At 38.2% G+C, this 23,580-nt stretch overlaps 1 protein-coding gene across 1 annotated transcript in view; it reads right to left on the bottom strand.

Annotated features, from left to right (window-relative positions):
• Positions 1-23,580, bottom strand: part of nav1a (neuron navigator 1a) — a 225,200-nt gene that overhangs the window by 145,539 nt on the left and 56,081 nt on the right. Inside the window, exon 2 of the mRNA XM_060845494.1 lies at positions 2,988-3,126. Coding sequence (XP_060701477.1) covers positions 2,988-3,126 — 139 coding nt within the window. The remainder of the gene's footprint in view (positions 1-2,987; positions 3,127-23,580) is intronic.

Below are 23,580 nucleotides of genomic sequence, written 5' to 3'. Positions count from 1 at the left end.
AGGCACTTTGAATCAAGGTTTGAATCAAAGCACTTTATTGTGGCCTGCCTTAGAGTCAAAAATGAACAGCTGACTATCCACAAAGGCAGTGAAAGTCTTTAACCCTATCACTGCTCTGGCTGATTCAAAATTATTTAACTGTGGAATGTATACAAATCCGACATTTTTGTTTTTAATTATCTGCAAAAAAAAGTTAAACTGCTTATAAAATAACATGCATCTGATCTATTCTACATGAGCGCAAGCACTTGTACAGTTAGTGGGATCATTACATTTCAAACTTTGACAAAATTAAAGTGCAAGCTCGTATTTATAAATGCACGATATTTAGAATGAAGGTTTCATTTTAGTAAATTAAACATTTCAGAACACATTTCAATACTGACATATAACAATTAAGGGCTCCCATTTCGTTTCAAGTTACTTGGATACATGCTACAAATGACTGAAATACTTCATAAATTGGAATCTGGTATTTTAAACAGACCACAATATGTACAACAACAGATGTTTAAACTTGTGGTGCACTTTATCAGAATTTTCAAGCATCTGTTCCTGACAGTACAGTCTCTATTTGACTCCTTTCCCTCACTCATTATTGCAGGAACATTACTGAATGTAACTTAGCCATTTGATACCTCACGAAATTAAAACTTGAAAAGCTTGAAATTTAATTTGTACAACTGACATATACACTCTCTCAAAAGTTACTGAACCTGTGCAGTGTCTTACAATAATAAAGCTACTACATGTTTCAGCAACCTCATAACTAATTTTAGCCTACAGTTATATCTTTTGTCTTATCATATGGACAACATACTAAAACTATGTAGCTTTCCACTGTTGTATGAACACACTACTGTTTATTTCATGGTTACTGTCCACTGCTCCCTGTAGTCCTACCACTTCAAAAGCAGAAAGAAAAAAAGCCAGAGCAGAGTTTGTCTAGGTGCATGGTTAAGAATATTCTTCACAGTATTGTTATACTTGACTGGAAAAAAAAACAACATAGCAAGAGCAAAAACTTTGCTTCAGGATTAATGTCCAAACTCACAACTGAAAAACTAGCATCAGAAAATCAGCTTTATTTTTGTCCAGACTTACTTTTCCTATTGGTATTTACAGCTTGCCACATTCACCGTCTGCAGTATAGGTAGTGGATGGCAGTTTCAGAAGACAATCTTCTTTCAGTCTCAAAGTGGAACACCATAATTTACATACACACACACTCAGAGATTTGTGTGCTAAAGAAAGCACCACGTACCGTTGCTGCATCTGGTAAATGTCTTGACTGTAAATTCCTGACTACAGATGAGCAGTTACAAGCAAATATAATCATTGCTATATATGTCTTTCAAAAGTTAACATTAATACAGCTGCACTACTGTACAAATTGCTCTGCTTTCTGTTATAATACACTGGATTATAAATGTTTATTTGGCTGCTTTCCACATTACATATTACGAAGCATAGACACAGTGGGCTCTAGCGCCTGTGCAAAACTATATAGCTTCAGTCCCTTTACTTCCCATTTGCATGCAACATCAATCATGCCCCTTTGCCACTGTCCTGTTGTGTGCCAAAAACAAAGTGTTATAACACACTTCTTGGCTTGCACCCAAGTAGTATGTTCGAACAAAAGGGGATTGTGTAAAACAACATAGTCATATAATACTTGGCAAAAATTCTCAAATAAAAAGAAGGAGGGGGCTTGTTAAAAAGCTTGAGAAATGCACAGTTCTTTATTTCTTTCATGATTGATACAAAAACATGAGATTAAAAAAAACAGGAGATGGAGAAAGATCACATAAATAAGGGTTCTTTTCTCATAGGTGGAACTACGTTCATATTACAATATTTAATTCAAGCTAGTGGACAGTAAAATTAAAAATAGGCACCATATGGCTCTTTGTGATAAAGATAAAGACAAGAACAGTAGCAACTGTTACATCTTTGAAAATAATAGTTCTCCAATAACAGAAATAATTAGAGCCTCTCTAGACCGGCGGGAGGCTGGAAGAACACAGCAAGCCAGGCAGCATCAGGAGTTGGAGCAGTCAATATTTCAATGTATTGCCATAGCAGTTCTTGGCCTCCTTCATTGCCACAGCAAATCAGACTGCAAATCTTGAGAACCAACACTTCATCTTCTGCCTGGGCTGCCTACAGCCCGGAGGACTCAACACTCTGTTCTCCAATTTCAAATTATTTCCCTTCCCATCAGTCAACTCCTTCCCAGCCTCTCCACCTCCCTTCCATTTCTCTCATTGACCGTTCCTTCCAACGACCAACTGGATTCATTCTTCTCATCAACCAATCAGGTCGTACCCTCTGCCTGCGTTCACCTAACGCCACCTGACCACCCTGCTCCCTTCCACACAAACCTCCTCACCCCACCCTTTAACTGCAGCTCCCCTTACACCCACCCCTATTCCTGAAGAAGAGTTACACATGAAACATTGACTTCTCCACCTCTTGATGCTGCCTGGTCTGCTGTGTACTTCCAGCCTCTTGGTTGTCTACCTTGGATTCCAGCATCTGCAGTTTTTTTGTCTATAACTTTAGCCTCTGGCAACAGAGGCTAGAATTATCCTGATTTCAACATATGGTCTAACTAACATCAATTGTTACAGCTAATCTGAGAATGCAACTTTTAAGAAAAGGTTTTGTGACTTATACATGAAAGAAGTGAAACTATCATGGTACTTGAACAGATGAAAGATTCAACAAACAAGCAAGGTATTTTTCAATGTAAAATTTCAGTTACATCACACTAAATGTTTGCTATAAATTCTGTGCCTTACAATTGTGTCCTCCACAACCACCTGATGAAGGAGGAGTGCTCTGAAAGCTAGTGCTTCCAATTAAACGTGTTGGACTATAACGTGGTGTCGTGTGATCTTTAACCTAGAATTATCCTGATGGTCCAGAGAAGGATTTTTTTTTAGAAAATCTCGATCATGTTATTAAAACAATATTTTGCTTACCGCTATCCCAGAATTTCTTCTGGAAGCAACTGGTGTAGTTGGATAAGAGTTGAGAGATGAACTTGCATTTAAATCTTCAGAACTAAGGTTGTCAGAGGTGTCACTGAGGCCACTGCTTACAGAACTACTTTCATCCCAACTGCAACAAACAATGAAAATAAAGTTAAAAAAAGATATAATAAAAACTCATTACACTGATCAGCAATAAAATCAAATCGTAAAAGCCTCTGCTATCAGGTTTCTACAAAATATTTAGAACATTTGATTAAACTTGCAAACATTTTACATGCATTGCTACAAAGATGACAAAAATAAGCACAGGTGGAATACTCCTTTTGGTCCATCCAGTTCACCCCTCCACATAAAATTCCAATTCTTCCAGTTGGACTGGATAATTCACAAGAAGAACGTGAGGGCTGCAGATGCAGGTGAGGATGAAGAGCTTATGCTCGAAACGTCGACTCTCCTGCTCCTTGGATGCTGCCTGACTGGCTGTGCTTTTTCAGCACCACACTTTTTGACTCTAGATAATTCATACTCAATCTGGCCCAGTTACTGTAACTGATCAGTGGAGTTCAACATCTTCAATAAACTAATTAAGAGTTAATCATGGCTGTGAAAAATCAATGCTCTCATTCACTAAATCCATTGCCATATCCATTAGTTCTGAAGAAAATGTAATAATTCATTACCTTTAAATACACAATTTAATCTGTACAGCACCTTAGGGGTTAGATGCAAATGGAAAAGACAGATATGAGATATAAAGTCTATCTTTAAAGAAACTGTTCATTATTGCTCGAGGTCCAACTTTGGACTCGGTTTCCTTTTCCTGATTTTATTTCTGACTTTTGACATTACGGTTATGTTAAATGATTTCTCACATTAACTTTACAGAGTTCAAATCTGACATTTGACTTCTCCATTTATTGTTGCACAAATGATGAAGAAAGCCTTATCAAGATCATCTGTCCACTATTTTAATGAAGGATGAAATAAATGAATTGAGTACAAAACAAACCGTCATTATTTACAGATTTCAGTACAAACCTGTTCTAAAACCAAAACCACCTTTTACCCCAATTCAATAAGCTTGGCAACAAGAGATGTTGATGAAGCTGCTGAGTTTATCAAGTTTTTTTTTATTTCAGATTTCATTAGTGATTTTGCAGAACTTTTCAGACAATTGTTTCCAGTAAAATAGTGGGGAGAGATCTTGATACCAGCATATTACATGCTCAACTGAGAAGATTACCTATAACAGCTTCTACAGTTAGATTTATGATTCTAATCATTATGGGGTGATAAAGTTATTTTGCAAACAAAATAGAAGTGATAATGACCTGAAGACCCATGGGCTGGCAGACAACCAAGTCTTTTCGTATGATCAGCACTATTTCAACATACACAGGAACCAGTTTAAAACAAAATGACACCACTGGAAAATTGAGGCTTAAATATTGAAGTAAGCCTTTTAACTGAGGATTGTCTAAGGCATCATCAGCGGAACAGCGACAGCATGTTGACAGGTTTTCACTGTGTTGTAACATGGTGCATTTTTGGCTTGGGTAAGATTGTCAGTCAAGAAAAGGGATCATTCATCGAAGGTAATTGAACTGTGTGCTTGCAAATCTTCTCACACATAGCTGAGGAGGACAGTAGGTGACTAGCTGAAGCGTACCTGCCAATTAAGCTTGTACATTCATGCCAGAGTTGGGAGGGATGAGAAAGGATGCCAAATTAAAATAACTTTTGCAAATAGAAAGTGGAGAAATGATAACTATGAAATGATGCCTATAACAATTGTAACAAGGAGAAAATGATCATGGTCCAGAAGCAGATAGCAGTTTAACAAGAATGGTCACAGAAGTACTAACATTTCCTGTTGAGAAAAGTAATTAAAACTGAAGTATGTATGAAACCATCAAACATAAACAGAAATAAAATAGGTAGTGCTAAAGGTGCATGAGTTAACTCCATTCAGGACAGGTTAATTTCTGGAATAGGCAGGAATAATTCATGTCTGTTTGTGCTGAGGCTAAACTATATTGACATTTATATGCATGCAATCATAAATTATTGCAGGAGGAGGACAGTAGATAATGAATTTAACAATTCAAATCAGCATTATAGCTTAAAATATTAATGGCAAAGCAATTTACAGGATAAAATAAGCATATTGAAAAAATCTTTTCTGCCTGTAATTCCAATATTTTGTAGGCAAAGAATGACCTACAAAAATAAAACATTAATTTTAAGTTTTGCATAACCTTTAATAATTCAAGCCTTGGAATTACATGTTTACTAATATTTTGAATTACTTTGTAAATGAAATCATAGATTGTGTCACTTTGTGTTTGGAAACCAGTAGATTTCATGTCAATTGATATTTTATCTTGAGGCAAACTTACAAGGTGAACTTGTATGCTGAATGAAAGTTATTTATTATTAAAAGCAATCTGTGTCAATCATTCTTGTTTTTGGGCAAATCTTCTAGCTTTTTATTTGAGTTTATTGCTCAACATGTATGGAAATTTGATTGTCAAATGTCCAAATGAGCCACATTTACATATGCAAATATATTCGCCAATTGAACTTAAAAAGTTATGCTCTGTTTTTGTAGATTTACTCTCATTTAGAATTGAAAGAGATAGATTTTTTTTTACTGCATTTCCGGTGATTAATCTTACCTCCTGAAAGTGTAAATCAGGAATATGGACACGTTAGTTTCAACTTTAGGAACATACCGTTTGGAGAGGAACCCCACTGGATATTGAATGTGAAATGCAAGTTACAGTTTTAAAAGTTTTTAAAAATTATCCAATTTTCTCCACCTCTAATCAACCAACAAGATAATGGAATATTAGTCAAAGTAAATTTTATTTAATTTATGCTTATTGCAAGATTTGTAGCTCAGGTTGAGGTTTACGGTGTAGGTTTGCTCGCTGAGCTGTAGGTTTGATATCCAGACCCCTCAGAAAACGAACAGGAAATGACATCACCACAAACCCCAGGAACCCCATCCAGGAGAAAGATATAAATAGAAAGCAGGAGATAACAGCTTCGCTTCACTTGGAGGTCGCCACTGATGATGTTACCTAGCCAGGTAATGAAACATCTGGATATCAATCCTATAGCTCAGCGAGCAAACCTACACCCTAAATTTATGCTTATTTAATCCCAAATGTTTATTATTTCAATTCAATATATGTTGATACTGCTGTTGATTTAAACTAATTGAGAATGCTTGTGTGATTTAACAGCCTCCTAGATTTTTTATAAAGCTTCTATACAGACACGCCAGAAACATTTATAACAATGCCAGATACCATACTCACACAGTATACTTTAATACATTTTCAGAGGTACAACTAAAGCAAATAGGTTCTGTTTTAAATAAGGTAGAATGAAGTTGTAAAAGGACTGGCTAGTCATGGGAGGCCACATTACAATAGCACAGATTCTGCTGCCAAAGGGAGTTTATAGGCTTTTGATATTATTAATAAGTCGATCATCAACTTCTGGGGAAGATGTGAATTGCAAATTATTATTGCCTGGGAAATTTGCACCAAGAATGGTTAATTCTCAATCCCCCATGAGCTTCATAAAATTGCATCATTCACACACTGATTACTAATTAAAGTGCCATAGAAAGTTGAGCCAATTATTAAACATGTTGCATGTGTTTTTCTCAATGAAAAAAAATTGTTTTTGTAATACCAATCGACTACTCCAATTCAGGAAAAAAAAACACCTATTGGAATCATTCCAACAGATTATTTTTTACTACAGCTTTTATTGAATCAACTTCAAAGTCGTTAATCTTTTCACAATTTTCCTTTTCTCTCAATTCAATCTTTATACACGCTTTTTTATTCTAATGCACCACATTTCTTAATGCTGTCAGTTATTTCTCGGTTTATCGAATCTTAATTTGATAATTGGAATCAGGTCTTTGACTAATCACTAAAATCCGTACTACGGTTAAAAACTTTATCAAACTCAAAAAGGGAGAGAAAGAGGAATACTGGACGAGTCTTGCTTTACAACGATTTAATGACTACTCTAAAAGAGGCCAGTTGCCTCGTTGATGGAATGTTATTACAGTAAAGATCTATTTAAATGTAGTGCTATTAAATGTTCAATTAAGTGAATAAAGCCCATTATGGCATCATTTTACATTAAAAAAAACGTGTTATTCTTGTTGCACACTGGTTTAGGAAGTTTTTAGTTCTGAATTGAAAATAGTTTCCGGTCATTAATTTTGAGAATTTGTGGCAAGATTCTAAATTAGAACTATGTAGTGGAAGTTTCTTTCATATCAATTTAAAGCAAATCATTACATACAAAAAAAAATGAGTATATCATGAAACTTATTTTCTAGCGTAAAGTCACTAGAAAACTTGCTACACAAATTAAATATTTTTAATTGATTAAGTGGCATTCTATGCCATTTACATTTACGTCCTGTGTGAAGTTGAAACAAACTGAATACAGGCAATTAAAGGGAAGCAGGCAGGTCTAAAGAATATAAGGAATAGACAGTGATGAGAAATTTGGATGGGGAATGGTGGGGAAATGGTCGAATGGATTATAAATCACTGGCATGGATAGACTCAGCCAGATTTCCTTTGTAATCCTCCATATGCATTCCTATTGCATGATTAAATTTGTCACCATTCTGTCAGTCAGATAACTACAGGGTGTTGTAATTGTACATTTTGACATTTGGTAAAATATGCTTGAAACACATAGGTGTGAAAATAGAAGTAGAAAGTATATTTTGTTACCAAGGTACTTTGTTGGAGTCAATTTGGCAGACCCATTTTGGTTTACATTAGACCCAACTTTCCCATTGGGAAAGACAGGCAGGTGGACAATTGGATGGCCTGTTTTGCTTCTTGGTTTCATTAAGTCAGTTGCCTTAGAAGATACGAGAATTTATAGCCCTCACACCTCGCACCACCTGTGACACCTCCATGCTAATCATGTACTCTATCCAGAATCTCACTGGCCCCTCATTCCCCCATACTACTTTCATACCAACTCAGGCCCCCTAAGGTATTCCCCTTCAAATCACCCACTCAATTTCTGTAGCTACACCAACTATATCCAATATGGACACTCTTCATGAGCCGCATGGAGATGAAGAATAAAATGGAATACAATTTCTACTCCTACACAAATCGTGTAAAAAGTTTTCATGATGCTCATTAGAAGCTTTAAAATCCCCCACAAAAATAAACACTTATGTATTCAGATTCTACATCAAAAACAGCAAATCCTTTAATAGCCTCTTGAAATGGTCAACAGAACTGCTAACTCTGAACCCCTTCTGAAATAACTGTAGCTTTTGGAACTGACTGAGTGTTTTATTATGTAACAAATAGCCCTTGCTCAAGTGTCAAGGACTGCTATTGAAAATGCAAAACCAAATAATTTATTTCCTAATATACACCATGTGCCCTGACTTTGTTTTAAAATTCCTACTGACAGCTTTAGCCTTTTGCTTTTCATGTTTAAAGAGTGGGGTTAAAGAACTTCAGTCATGACAGTTGAACAGAACTTATTCAACATTCATGAAGCTATCATCTACTGCATACATGTGTGACTCTCACTTTGTGGGTTAAGGCCTCTGTAACAGCCAAAACAAAATATGTTTAAAATTAACACCAAGTTCAAATGAACTTGAGTTCAGGTTTCCTCCCAACAGTCATGCCCAAACTACACCCCATTGTGGCAAAAATTGGATTGTCAGAAATGGGAGCATGACTTCCACATCTGGGTCTTGGCTCTCCATTTTAAAATGGCTGAGGAATCTTCCCAGTCTGCAAAAATCTGTCCCAGGGCATCAGAGTCAAATCAACTGTCCCCGTAGAAGAAATTTGAAACAATCTGTTTTAGGTAGTATGTTATGATAGGATATCGGTACCCAAAAGAATGCAAATTCAAACTGTTTTGAAACAACACTTTAAAAATACTTGGACACTGCTTTGCAATTATAGGCAAACTGTTCTCTCATAACATAGCTCAATTGCTTCGAAGTGCAATGCTATGGTCAGCAGGCCAAATCATCTGAGATGGTGACTGGTAATTACAATATATCATATAAAGCCGACCAGCCTAACCCAGTCCAACTTTACACTTTTTACACATCAGTAATTCACAATCTGATCCCAAATCTCTGCAAATGTTGCTCTGCAGCAACTGTTTGCATTTACTGTACTTGTTTGTGGACAGACTCAGTCTGCCTGACATGTCTATAATAGAATAGGTGAGGGATCTGAAATACAATCCACCATGACATATTGCACTGGGGTTCTAGCAATGCTGCATCACCATTCTGGTCACTAATGACTTCTATTTGGTCAAATTAATATAACCTGATTATCAGATTGCTACAGGTGAATTAGCACCTTTTGCTGTTCTCTAAAACAGAAAACATGCTAACATTTCTATAAACAAGCAGCACTAATGTTTTAAATGTTTAAATGATAGAATCCATTTGCCCTTTAGTGGCAGCACCTTTACTTTAATTAAAAATGAAGAATAGCTTCTTAGCAAGAGAGAACATGGCAATGATCAAATCAGATTTTTCATAACAGAATCATTGATTCAGTGTTGGGGTGCTACCTCAGCGCTGTGAAGTTTTATGGATTGTTAGCCAGTCTATCAGGAACAAGAGGGTGGGTTTCACAAGACCCCGTACCCTGCAGGCCATTTACCCTGTACCAATTCCCAGGAAGGCAAGTAATAAGGACAATGGTGCATTGACATCATTTAGTGGTTATTAAATTGCTACTTTAGGATCAATACTGGCAAATTGATTAGAGCTTAGAATCATAGAATCCCTATGGTGCATAAGAAGGCCAGGCAGCCCACTGAGTCTGCACTGACCCTCTGAAGAGCATCCCAGCCAAGCCCATCCCTTCCTAGCCTATCCCCAGGCCAATCCGCCTAGTCTACACATCTTTAGACAGTGGGAGGAAACTGGAAAACCTAGAGGAAACCTACGCAGATACAGGGAGAATGTGCAAACTCCATGCAAACAGTCGCTCAAGACTCACATCAAACCTGGGTCCCTGGCACTGTGAGATGGCAGTGCTAACCACCCTGGCACTCCTACTGGTGATTAATTCACCGGTGTGCACAGTCTCTCCCAGCACTTAATTGATGTCATATAGCGAAAAATTTCTATCCAGGACCAACTCACCCATTATTTCTCCTCCTTACCATTTCTCTCACCAACTCAAGGGAGGGCAAAATTATACCTGCTTGCAAAGATTTGGCTTAATGAAGCTTTGAAGGTGGGAACTGTAACCTAGCAGGGTGAATAGAAGATCCGTTCAAAAAATGTGAAATCTCTGCCCAATCAGCTTCAAACATAGATAACATCGATTTTATTTCCATAAGACCATAAGACATAAGAGTGGAAGTAAGGCCATTCGGCCCATCGAGTCCACTCTGCTATTTAATCATGGCTGATGGGCATTTCAACTCCACTTACCAGCATTCATCCTGTAGCCCTTAATTCCTTGTAACATCAAGAATTTTTCAATCTCTGCCTTGAAGACATTTAGCGTCCCGGCCTCCACTGCACTCTGCGGCAATGAATTCCACAGGCCCACCACTCTCTGGCTGAAGAGATGTCTTTGCATTTCTGTTCTGAATTTACACCCTCTAATTCTAAGGCTGTGCCCACGGGTTCTAGTCTCTTCGCCTAACAGAAACAATTTCTTAGCGTCCACCCTTTCCAAGCCATGTATTATCTTGCTTTCAGCTGGATTTTGCAGGGAGGGGGAGTTCACAATTCTCTAGAAACAGTCCACCAGATGCTAAGAATAATTCTTTAGATGCTTTAATCTATATGGCTTTAGAAAACCTGCTAAAGGGCAGATATAATGAAAGAAATTAGGGTTTATTCAGCTTTATGTGTGGACCAGAGGAATTCATCTGCTTTATATATTTTGTTTTATATCCTATCCTTCAAAATAACCCTTTTCTGTCCCTGCAATTCAATTCCTATTGATCCATCCATGGCCTCTGTTTTCTCTTCAACATGCACGCCTGCATCTATCAATAACTCTCCCAATCTCTCCATAGTCCCTCCTCACTGCACCAATTTATTCACCAAATCCCCCATTCAAACCACATTAGCCTCCAACCACGACCGTGCTCTCCCCATTTTTGTAATGTCACTCCACAGCAATGGTGTGGGGTTAAAATTCTAGCCACTCTGCAGACTGGGAAAACAGAGTCAAAACATTTAAATCAGTTCTGGCCCTGAGATTCAGCCAGATCTCAAGACAGTTCATTTGGCCTGGCTCTCTGAATGGTACAAGTACCTGCCAGCTCCCTAAAAACACAGGGGTCAATTAATCATTCTGTTGGTTAGCGTGCCATTTGTTGTGATAATGTTCAATGTGAAATTTCGCTGTTCATTTTACTACAAGAGTAATAGAGAAATACAGCATGGAAACAGACCCTTCGGTCCAACTCGTCCATGCTGATCAGATATCCTAAATTAATCTAGTCCCATTTATCAGCATTTGGCCAATGTCCTTCTAAATTCATGAACTAAAGTTCCTACCTGCAAAGTGATCAAATAACTGAAGTGAATTAAGAAAAACTTAAACAATTTTAAAATTTTGTTCCAAATTCTATAACTTTGCTGAAATTATTCTGAAGAGCAGATTTACAGTAGCAAAAAAACCTTAATGACCGATTCACCTCTTTAAAAAAATGTAATATGGGCCCTGTGGCATTTGCGTGACAGCTGTACAATGAATGGTACCGAAACTTGTACAGGATATTGGATAATGATGCTCAGTTTTAATCTGTCTTTTAGTTAAGAAAATCTGTCAAAATCCTTTCCCGTTCAATATCACAGTAGGTCAGACATCCCCAGAGGAAAATAGCTTTCAACAATTTTTTGAAATGAGTACTTAATTGCACTTGAATGAATTCCATTAAATTTGCTAGCACGTATTCCCAAATTTCTTGCAATTTTGCCTCACTTTTGGTGGTAAACTGAAATAGATTGTTATTAGTTTGTTACAATAATGTCAACCTTCTGCTAGTGTATGAAGTTGATTAATATATAGGAGATATAAAAGCAACTTGGTCCAAGTTTGTGACACTGAATATTCATCCTTTAGGATGAAATTGCTTTGTTCTCTACAGCAAATGCCAGGTAAGTGCTGTGTGTTTTATATCGTGTGTTACCAGCTTGGAGTAACATTTGCTTAAAATGAAACTAAAATTTGACACAATAGAAAAGAGAGAGACAAATGAATAGTGCAGCACATAATCTATAAAAACTGTAAGCTATCCAGATTTTTAAAAATGTTCATATGCCATTAATGTCCCTTTTGGGTGCCTGAGGGATAATACACCACAAGTATGGTTCTGTGTTGCAGCAGATGTAATGATAAAAAGCATGAGGTGAAGAAAAGTACTACTCAATTCTATAAAGAGAGAACCAAATTTAGGAAAATAAAGGAGAGTTCACAACACATTACTACTTATGAGTAAAATCCATTTTTAAATTCAGAAATTTAAAACATTCTCATTTCTGACAGGATGACATGGCTCCGGATCACACTGCAATCTTCATCCAACCAAACATGGACAAAATAGTAGAATTCAAGGAGAAATTGAATGAGTTGCCCTCACATCAAAGTAACATTAAATTGAATGCAGCATCAAGCTGTCAGAGTACAACAGAAGGGAGAAATGCGATGGAATACCTCTGACTTCTTCGGAAGGGTGCAGCTCCAACAACACGCAAGAAGCTTGACACCATCCAGGACAAAGCAGCCAATTTCATTGGCACCATATCCACAAACATTCACTCTCTCCACCTCTGACATTTCATAGCAATACTATGCATCATCTACAAGATGCACTGCAGAAATCCATCCAGACTCATTAGACAGCACCTTCTAAACTTTTGACTCGGACAATCTGGAAGGATTATGGCAGCAGAGACATAGGCACACAACGAGATGAGACGTAAGCCACAATAAAATATACTGTTGAGTCAAGGGTTGCAACACCCTCCTTAATAGCACCAAAGAAATTGCAACAGTTCAAGAGGGCAGTTCACCACCACATTCTTAAGAGCAATTAAGAATGAACAATAAATGCTGGTCTAGCCAGTGACATCCACATCACATGAATGATAAAAAGTCACTGGGAAAACTCTCCACTGGCTGGAGACTCAAGTAGCACAAATAAAATTAGTTGGGGCAGTAGCAAACCAATTGCTTCAGCCCAATACAAAGGATTATATGGGATGTACAGCTCACAAAGATCCATTCAGCCCAACCATGCTCCACTTAAGCCACTCTCAACTAGGTAAAAACAAATGACTGCAGATGCTGGAAACCAGATTCTGGATTAGTGGTGCTGGAAAAGCACAGCAGTTCAGGCAGCATCCGAGGAGCAGTAAAATCGACGTTTCGGGATCCTCACCTAACAGCCTTATATTCCCTTCACTCAAGTCGACCTATTTAGACTGCCCTTAAATGTGAATCAATCTGCTCAATCAGGGGAGATGGTGACACAGTGGTAACATCATCACTGATTGAGTAATTTAAAGACTGAAGCTTAGGAAACACTAGTTCAAATCCTACCAGGGCAACTGGTGGAATTGAAATATAATTAATAATTCTGTTGAAAGTGGAAACAATTTGCAGTAATTAAGACCATGAAACTGCCAATTGTAGTAAATCAGGTGGAGTTTTTGCAAAAGTTATTTCGAAATGAAATAGATCCTCACCTGACCTGGCCTTTCTACATGTGACTCCAGATCCACAGCAACATGATTGATCCTGAAATGCTTTGGAAAATCACCTAGTTCGAGGGCAATGTGGAAATGGACAACTAAAGCAAGCACCTACATTTCATGAAAGAATAAATTCAAAGAATGCCACTTCTTGTAAGAGTGTGTCTCAAGTGTCACAATTCCCCTGGCTATCTTACATCGATACCCTGTAGTTTTACACATTGACACATGTCCATTCTGTGAGAGCCTTTCATAATTCATTAAAGAGTCACCTTGCTGCCTTCCCTCATCAAGAGAAAAGAGACCATCATTTGCTCTTGATAAACATTGCCACACCACTCTGGATTTGTCCTTGCCAATATTTTGCCCCTTATCAGTGCTCAAAGTTATCTTCTAATATGACAATTGGATTGGTATTCAATGTGATCAAATTCACAATTTCTAAAGAGATGAAGCTGTCCATGCTTATGTGGAATGAAATATTAGATGGCAAAGAATATTCACACCACACAAGTGCTGGGTAAAATATTAACTACCTCTATTTGACATTCAACATCATTACAATCATGAAATCCCCATCATCCAAGGGTCTCTACTGAACAAAAACTTAACCAGACCGATCAGGTAATTACTGTAACTATCCCATGGTGAGGGATTTATTTCCTGGAAGAACTTCCACCACCTACTAAATGGGTGGTAAATCAATGAATACATTCCATTTGCCTGCATGAGTTGGCTTCAACACACAATAAATTGGACATCATCAAATTCATCATCCAAAGCAGCCTACTTTCCCCAACTTAAATACTTTTCTGTTCTTCAACCTCAACACACTGTGATTTCAATACATTATATCAACATGATGCTCTGCAGCAAGTTGCCAGGATTTCAACAATATGTCACAAACCTGCAACTTTTACAATCTAGATGGGCAAGGGCATCAAATGCATCAAGGGCATCAAACTCACCACCCTTTCTTGGTATTCTACCTTTCATTGTCACTCAAAACGCTGGAATTCCTCACCCTATAAAATATTGAGAATTCACTGGGATCAATGACTGCTGTAGTTCAACATTATTACCATTATCAAATTGTCTAGGCAATGAATATTGGACTCGCCAGTGATGCCCACATGAATCAGCATAAAACAAACACACCATGAGTCACAAATCACTATAATATATGGATTTACTTGCACCATTACATCATTTGCTTCGTGCAATTTATAATTCACTCTTATCCTCCACATCATTTTTAAGAATTGCTGACTTTCTACATTTGCCTTTTAAACTCACCAGAGAGAGTTAAGCTTCACACTCAGCACTATAAGAATTGTGTAAATGACATTGTTATTTTATGTGCAATTGTCAATCAAACCTTTCTGGCCCAGAAAGGACACACTGTAAACTGCCTCTTGGCCAATGTGTGCCAAGATAGGTAAGCATTCACCAACTGGCAAACAAATGAAAAAGAAGATAATTATTGTGGTGAAAAAGAGATGCAGGGAGAGAGGGAAGTCATCTTAACCCTCCCCACCTCATCGTAACATTATTTCTCGCTGATTTCTCAGCTTCTTCCCAATCCTTAACTTATAGTCCCATCTTTCACGAAAAAAATCCCACTGATCTCTATAGGATTGTCAACTTACACTACAAGTTATGGTACAAAATGTTCTTTGCACTGAAGTGCAAGAAAAACTTAAGAATGTGAGACACTCTGAGTTGGCCAAGTAATAGTTAACTGCAAACAATTCTGTCTACAGGGCAAGCACATTGATTACAGTGTAACAAATGTTGGAGAAAATGGTCTAGATCTAATTTGCTCATCATGGGATGATTGTAGTAAATTAAACATACACTGTTTTGAATCATGAACAGAGAAATGATGCTTCTGCATTAAATAATACTGCCATGTGTTAAAATGTCACCTTCTGGAGTGAATACAGGCTGGCTCCCATATAATTAGCATTGTAATTGCTTGGTAACATAAAAATTGAACATTGCTAAATCTTCAGCAACATTAATCTTGTATGAGTAACTATAACAGCAAGTGAGTGTTCAATATTGTACTTTGAAGCTTTTGCTCAACATGGAACCATGATGATTTGCTTACTGATGTGTTACATTCAGGCATGGAAATAGGTCAGTTGTAAACGATTAGGAAATGGTTCAAATCTCAAGTACAGGTTCAGAAAGGCATGATGATGGGTGATTAATATTACGTGTGCCAAACTTTAAGGGAATGGGGACAATTCAAACTGGGCCTCATGCTAATTAAGCAAATATTCAGAAATTTTAATATCTGTACCATGTTTCAACATCCATGAAAGTCACCTTGACAAATTGAAGATGGAATTAAAACCCAATATGCAAAACCAGGAAAAAGGGCTAGGGAATGAGCAAAATAACAAAGCAATTTCACACATGGCCCTTTATAGGATGCTGCTAAAATGGATTGATATGACATTGGCTGCAAGAAACATTGTTTATTGGGCCACTCCACAGTCCCTTTCATGTGGGTCATCACTGCATATGTCCACCTGAATCGACGGCCAAGTTTTAGGCTAAGCTGACCATTACCATTGCTTGATGTAACAGACTCATGTTACATGGCAGCCATTCTGATTGCAGATGGCACAATTCTGCACCTGCCTCTCTGCAGACCCGTTCCATGAGAGGACAGGTTCCCACACTCTTTGCCAGGTAAGTGCGCCAGGACCTTAGTTGGCAGAGGCACAGCTTAACACACCTTTTCGACAGTCTTTGAATGTGCCTTCTTTTGTAGAATCACACAGTGTACACTAGACTGTTGCAGAGGAACTGCTGAATAGGGTCAAAACTTACACACTAGGGGCAGGAGTAGGTCATTGGGTCCATTGAGCCTGCTCTGCTATTCAAAAGACCCCTTGCCTCCAATGTATACCCTTTCAAATGTCTCATATGGAAATTCTGTCTCTAGCAATTGTGGAAACTGAATTTTAATATGACCTTGATCTGCTTTACAACTTACAGATCAAAGTTAACAAAGTCGAGACAAAATAAGTGAAAAACATGGAACTGCCTATTTTAACATTTCAGTCTGTCTAATTTTCCAGGCATATGATTCCAGTCAGCTTTAAATGTTATATAACATTGATTTCAAGGGTTTTTATTTTAAAAAAGCTAGATTTGTCATAATGTTGACTGGTGGATCAGCAAACGATCATGCAGAATGTCCACAATTTCCAAATGTTATTTATTACTACCATTGTTCATACAGATTACTTGAGGAATATTTTTTAAAAATTATGGACTAAATGTAGAAACTGGGATTGATTTGATGAGAAAGAAAGATGAGGAAATAAATGAGTGGGCTTATACTTGGCAGTGGTAAGGGTCAAACGATATTCTGTACAAAAATATGTCAATGGTTTCAATCTTAACACCCAGACAGGAGCACAGCGAAGTGGGTGGGTGGCCTAAGAGCTATTGCAGGGAGCGTTGCTACATTTTAACAGCTGGATTTCATTAACATGCAGCTTTCTGACTTCATGGGGAAGAAGAGAGTGGGAATCAGCTGCCTGCTGCTCACTATCGGCTGATAAGAAGCTATCCCTGGAGACTAAACTCTGAATAAACCCTGAAGTGATTCAGGAGTGGAATTGCAGTCCAAGACAGAAAAGAGGCAGACAAACTGTTTTACTAAATTTCTGAACTCAGCTTTTGGGGCTTTTTGCCTATTTATCGATTAGGTTGAGCTGGGCGGGCAAGGTTATCACTGCTAGCTTCTTCAAGTCTCAATTTAAAGTGGCAGATTGAGTGCTGAGACATTAGAGTCTGATCTGTATATTGAGAAGACCCCACAGAGTTGGGGCAGGTACACAAGTCAGCACAGCTCACTTGGTAGCACTGATACCTTTGAGTCTGAAGGTTCTCGGTTCTTGGCTCACCTGGGACTGGAACAAAAAAAAACAAGTTTGGTGTTAATGCACTGTTGAGGTGTGTCAGTTTCCAAGGCCCCAGAACGCTATTTCAAAGAAAAGCGCAAGCTTTCCCTCAGAAATCAGACAATATTTACCCCTCACATCAGCGTCACAACAAACAGACAGCTGTGTGAAAACCTGCTGCAATGTTTCCAATACAGTTGGTTCTGACATGACTCGATAGCTTTGTTCTCATACAATCTTGTGTCATAACAAGATTATGCAACAGCCACACCATTTGAGCTAATGGGGCCGGAATTGCATCATAGCTAATACTGGTAAGGAAAGTTCACGTTCTACAAGTAACGGTCTAAATTCTTTAATCGTGTTGTGGAACCAACTGCATTACACAGGGATCAGCCTTCAAAATTACTTCACTGGTTTTAAAGTGTTTTGAGACATCCTGTGGTCACAAAAGCAGCTACAGAAATGCAAATCTTCATTTCTTTGCTTGCATAATTCCATTTGGTCAGGTCAAGTGGGTTAGCTGTTTCAGGTTAACTGCCCTACTACAGAACCATACAATTGTTACTGTGCAGCAGGAAGCCATTCAACCAGTCTACACTGGTTCAGGTGAGGCTGGGGATATTAAAAAAAACTCTTCACTTCACATCCCTTTCTGGGGTTGTCCTGTGCATGGAAGGTTCTAGAAAGAAAGTGAACCAAAACTATTATTCCTCCTGTACTCTCTACTCCATTCAAGTAGTCACATTTGCATAGCACAATATCACTTACAATGCATACTGATGACTCTTAACAGGCCATTTTAATGTACATTTAATCATTTCCCAATATCACTAATTTCAGAAGCATTATATTCTCTTTATTGCAGCCCAAAAAAGATAGCCAGGGTCTGTTGACATTTCCTGCATACTGATTTAAGCAATCATTTACCTAATTTTGGTGCTGGCAGATATGCATTTGGAACTGATTTTTTTTTTAAAAAGATTGAAATATTAATAACGTTATTCCATTAGGAGTCAACAGCTTTTCATAGGGGGTAAACTTTTCTTTTGTTTAATGCAAACTCAATGTACAAAGTGGAAATGCACCTGTTGGAGAAGCAAAACCTATACGTTTTCAACAAGAGGAAGTAAACTTCACCAGCTTTCCCATATGGACCTTGTTGTGCATGATATCAGTGCCTTTAATGGATGTTACAAACATCTGTTGTGATGAGATAATTTACTGAAAAGAAATAGTTATTTATATACTCAGTGATTTCATGAGCACTAGTACTGGAGTTGTGTTTATTGCTACCATGCCTCTTTATCCAAGAGCAGTGTCTCTGTAGATACGCCTGGTATAACTTCTACCACTAATCATTTAATATTCCCAAGACAAAACAAAGATTAAGGAGGAATGGTGTCAGCAAATTCCCTGAAACAACATTTACCCCATTATGACAAGTTGGGAAGGATAGCAAATTCCACAAAGTACCAGGAGTAATCCTCTGGGAAAACACAAGTACCAGCATCCCCTGTAGAGAAGCTGGGGATCTCGTGACGGCAATTTCTGGATTGGCGCATTTAACTGCATGTTTGTTTGTGTACAACAGACATTGCTGTCAGCTTTTGCCATTATAATGATGAATACTGTTGACTTCAACATTATTCTAGTTATAAAGTCTAGCCACTGATGTTTAGTGTTCGGGTAAGCAACATGTTATATGGTTTTGCAATAAAGAAGTACGATTCTGAATTGAAGAGGTTATGAAGATGGCATTTTGTTGCTCCCTTGAGATTGATACAGGGCAGAAGAAATGCACTTTTAGGTACTTAAATGTGCAATAGGATTCAGAAACCTCAGTTGAGTCAAAGTTCAAATACTTTTCCCGAACAGCTTACTAAGAGAAAAATGAGAATAGAGAGATGAAAAGAGCTTGTGAATGAAAATAATGTTTTATATTGCCTCGATGTTCACTAATATCTGTGACTGACAGATCAAAATAGCCATTATACAGTAAAGTACATCTTGTTTTATGCAATGGTCTTTGAAGATTCACTACTTTTTTCATCTACTATTATAACTCGAGGAGGTCCTTACACCCAGTAAAAAGGAAAGATGATGGGGGTAATAAGATGTCCCAATGCAAAGCTAACAATGGTTGGCATTGCAGCACAAACAAAAAAGTGACCTGCGTTGTGGGCTGGAATCAATTTAGCTAAACCATGACAACAGTAAAGGGCACCATTGTGACCTTTGTGGTGTTAAGCAGTGGGGAGAATTCTGGGGGACCCGGCAGCAGTACTGAACACTTAACCTGCATGGCAGCTCAGTGGTTAGCAGTGCTACCTCACAGCATCAGGGTCCCAGGTTCGATTCAAGCCTCAGGAGACTGTCTGTGTGGAGTTTGCATATTCTCCCTGTATCTGCGTGGGTTTCCTCCCACAGTCCAAAGATGTGCAGGTCAGGTGAGTTGGCCATGCTAAATTTCCCGTAGTGTTAGGTGCATTGGTCAGAGTAAATGTAGGAGAACGGATCTGGGTGGGTTACTCTCCAGAGAGTCAGTTTGGACTGGTTGGGCCGAAGGGCCTGTTTCCACACTGTAGGGAATCTAATCTTAGAATTTTAAAAAGTTCTTACTGCTCTGACAGCCAGTCAGCAGCTGCAGCAGCCTGCAGCCAACTTCATGGAAAGCTGAACAAGAGAGAAACTGCAATTAATAGCAAGGCCTTTTCCTTCAGACTAGGTAAGATAAGCATTAAAGCAAACATAAGCTAGAAGCTAGTCACACTTGGCTGTTATAGATTCTGTTCTTGAGAGAACAGTTTAGCGAGGAAGAAGTGAACAGGCATCAGAAATCCACATAAAGTTAAATATGCCTGGTTAAAAAGAGATCAAATTTTTTAAAATTGTACTTACAGCTCACAATAAGCATTAATAGCTTGGCAAATGTGATCAGTGGAGTGCCACCAGGATCGGTGCTGGGCTCTCTACTTTTTGTCATTTACATAAATGATTTGGATGTGAGCATAAGAGGTACAGTTATTAAGTTTGCAGATGACACCAAAATTGGAGGTGTAGTGGACAGTGAAGAAGGTTATCTCAGATTACAATGGGATCTTGATCTAATGGGCCAATGGGCTGAGGAATGGCAGATAGAGTTTAATTTAGATAAATGTGAGGTGCTGCATTTTGGAAGAGCAAGTCTTAGCAGGACTAATACACTTAATGCTAAGGTCCTTGGAAGTGTTGCTGAACAAAGAGACCTTGGAGTGCAGGTTCATAGCTCCTTAAAAGTGGAGTCGTAGGTAGATAGAATAGTGAAGGCGGCGTTTGGTATGCTTTCCTTTATTGGTCAGAGTATTGACTCCAGGAGTTGGAAGGTCATGTTGCAGCTGTACAGGACATTGGTTAGGCCACTGTTGAAATGTTGTGTACAATTCTGGTCTAGATTTACAAGGGTGTTTCCAGGATCAGAAGATTTGAGCTATAGGGAGAGGTTAAATAGTCTAGGGCTGTTTTCCGTGGAGCGTCGGAGGCTGAGTGGTGACATTATAGAGGTTTACAAATCATGAGGGGCATGGATAGGATAAATAGACAAAGTCTTTTCCCTGGGATGGGGGAGTTCAGAACTAGAGGGCATAGGTTTAGGGTGAGAGGGGAAAGATATAAAAGAGATCTAAGGAGTAACTTTTTCATGCAGAGGGTGATACTTATACAGAATAAGCTGCCAAAGGAAGTGGTGGAGGCTAGTACAATTGCAATATTTAAAAGGCATTGGGATGGTTATCTGAATAGGAAGGGATATGGACTGGATGCTGGCAGGTGGGAACAGATTGGGTTGGGATATCTGGTTGGCATGGATGAGTTGGACAAACAAACACAGTAAATCAGACACCAGATACAGAGCGTCAGGGGCAGAGTTGTGGTACAGGAAAGCTTCCCAGGCAAAGCCTATGAAATGCAAAGCAGTCAACCGAGCTTTTCATGCCATAATTGCAACAAAGTCTTATGATCTTCATGTGATAGCTATCCATATTTCTTTGACCTCATAGGATTTTCCAGCATGAGATTTTGGAACTCGCTGTATTTCTTGAAATTCCACAATGGAAGACATGACTTATTCAAGCATTGCTGCTTATAATACGGAATCTTGTAGTATGACTCTTTACTATTCATTACACCATAAATATTCTTCCCCTTCATCACAGTAACCTTTTAAAATTGCAGCTCAAGATTAGTAACAGATGAAATAATTTAACCTAAGATCTTAAAGGTGGCTCAGTGGTCAGCACTGCTGCTTCATAGCACTTGAGACCCGGGTTCAATTCCAGCCTCAGGCAACTGGCTGTTTAGAGTTTGCACATTCTCCATGTGTTGGTTTCCTTTGGGTGCTCCAGTTTCCTCTCAAAGTCCAAAGATTTGCAGGGTAGGCGCATTGGCCATGCTAAATTCCCCATTGTGTGCCAGGATAGGTGGATCAGTCATGGCTAGGGTAGAGGGGATGGGTTTGGGTAGGGTGCTCTTTGGCAGGTCAGTGTGGACTAGATGGGCCGAATGGCCTTCTTCCACACTGTAGGGATTCCATGATTTTATTTATGCAAATGGAATAAAAAATGAGATATACATAACTTAGGCATATGTTGTACGAAGCTATCAGAAGGCTAACTGATGAATTCACAGGAAGTGAAGTCAGGTCATGTGACACAGACCTTACTCCATGATAGCCACAAGTGAATTTTCCAAAAAAAAAAGTCCCGAGGAATCTCTCCATATTCTGATTAGATTGGATATAGTTCAACAGACAGTTCTGGCTACCAAGACTAACTCCACATCCACATCCATTTCTAAGCTTCGTATACACATACTCTTGCTTCAGCACATTTACCAACCTTATGTGTATGAATGATATTAAGTCATAATTTACTATGAAGAAACAAGATGGATAAAAGAGGTGGCTGAATACAATGCAGCCTATTCCTGAATATGACTGCCTATTTAGCACATTAAACAGCAATTTTAATAAAACTCCCAAAAACCAATTCTAGCCCATTGCTGCTATGTTTAGTAGATTTTTGTTACATGGTTAGTTGCAAAATAGTTCCAGCTGTTGTAGCTTTAGAATATTTCAACATTGGGTATAAGCAAAGCCAAAAGACCAGATGCCATATTTGTAAACATTCAAGAGGACAAATCCAATCCCGTGTTTTCCTGGAGTTGTGTAATTTTCGCATGGCAACAAAAGCAAAAAGAAAATCACAATCTATGATTATTCCACAATCCTGTTAAGTCAACCCTTAAAAACTGAAACAGGAGTAATGGGTTTTACAATATAACCTCACAGAAAAGACCTCAGGAACATTTTCCAAAGCATTAATTTTGTATTTATATCACATCTTGGAGCAAAAACTAACCTTGTTGATCTGGCAGTGGATTTTCAATTTACCAAAAATAGAATTTGTTTTTCAGTTCAAGTAAGCAGAGGAAGACTTTTTTTCTTTCACAATGCTTCCATACCATTTTTTGGCTTCCGGCAGGTAGTCCTTTTGTAAGGAAAATTGTTTTTCCTATCACAAATGGCAACTCAATTGCTATCTAAAGCTAGGAACAGTTCTCTTCAACAGCAAATTATGGCACTCCTTGGTCATGTACTAAAGCTAAGTGGCAATTCAGCCACAAATCATCTTCAATACCATCTTTCTGCCCTGAAATTATTCAGCAAAAACGTGGACCTTCATTGCTCCATCACGTGGCACTAAAACTCAGTAAATCCTCAGCAATTCATTATGTGCAATACATAATCTTCTTCATCAGCTACTCTGTTTCACAACTAGGAAATTCCTCATTAAATAAAACAAAACACATGGAGATATTCAAACACTCAAGCGAAGTAGAC

This window comes from Hemiscyllium ocellatum, chromosome 26 (genome assembly GCF_020745735.1).
Source record: "Hemiscyllium ocellatum isolate sHemOce1 chromosome 26, sHemOce1.pat.X.cur, whole genome shotgun sequence".
NCBI lineage: Eukaryota > Metazoa > Chordata > Chondrichthyes > Orectolobiformes > Hemiscylliidae > Hemiscyllium > Hemiscyllium ocellatum.
This window is presented reverse-complemented; position numbering and strand designations above follow the sequence as displayed.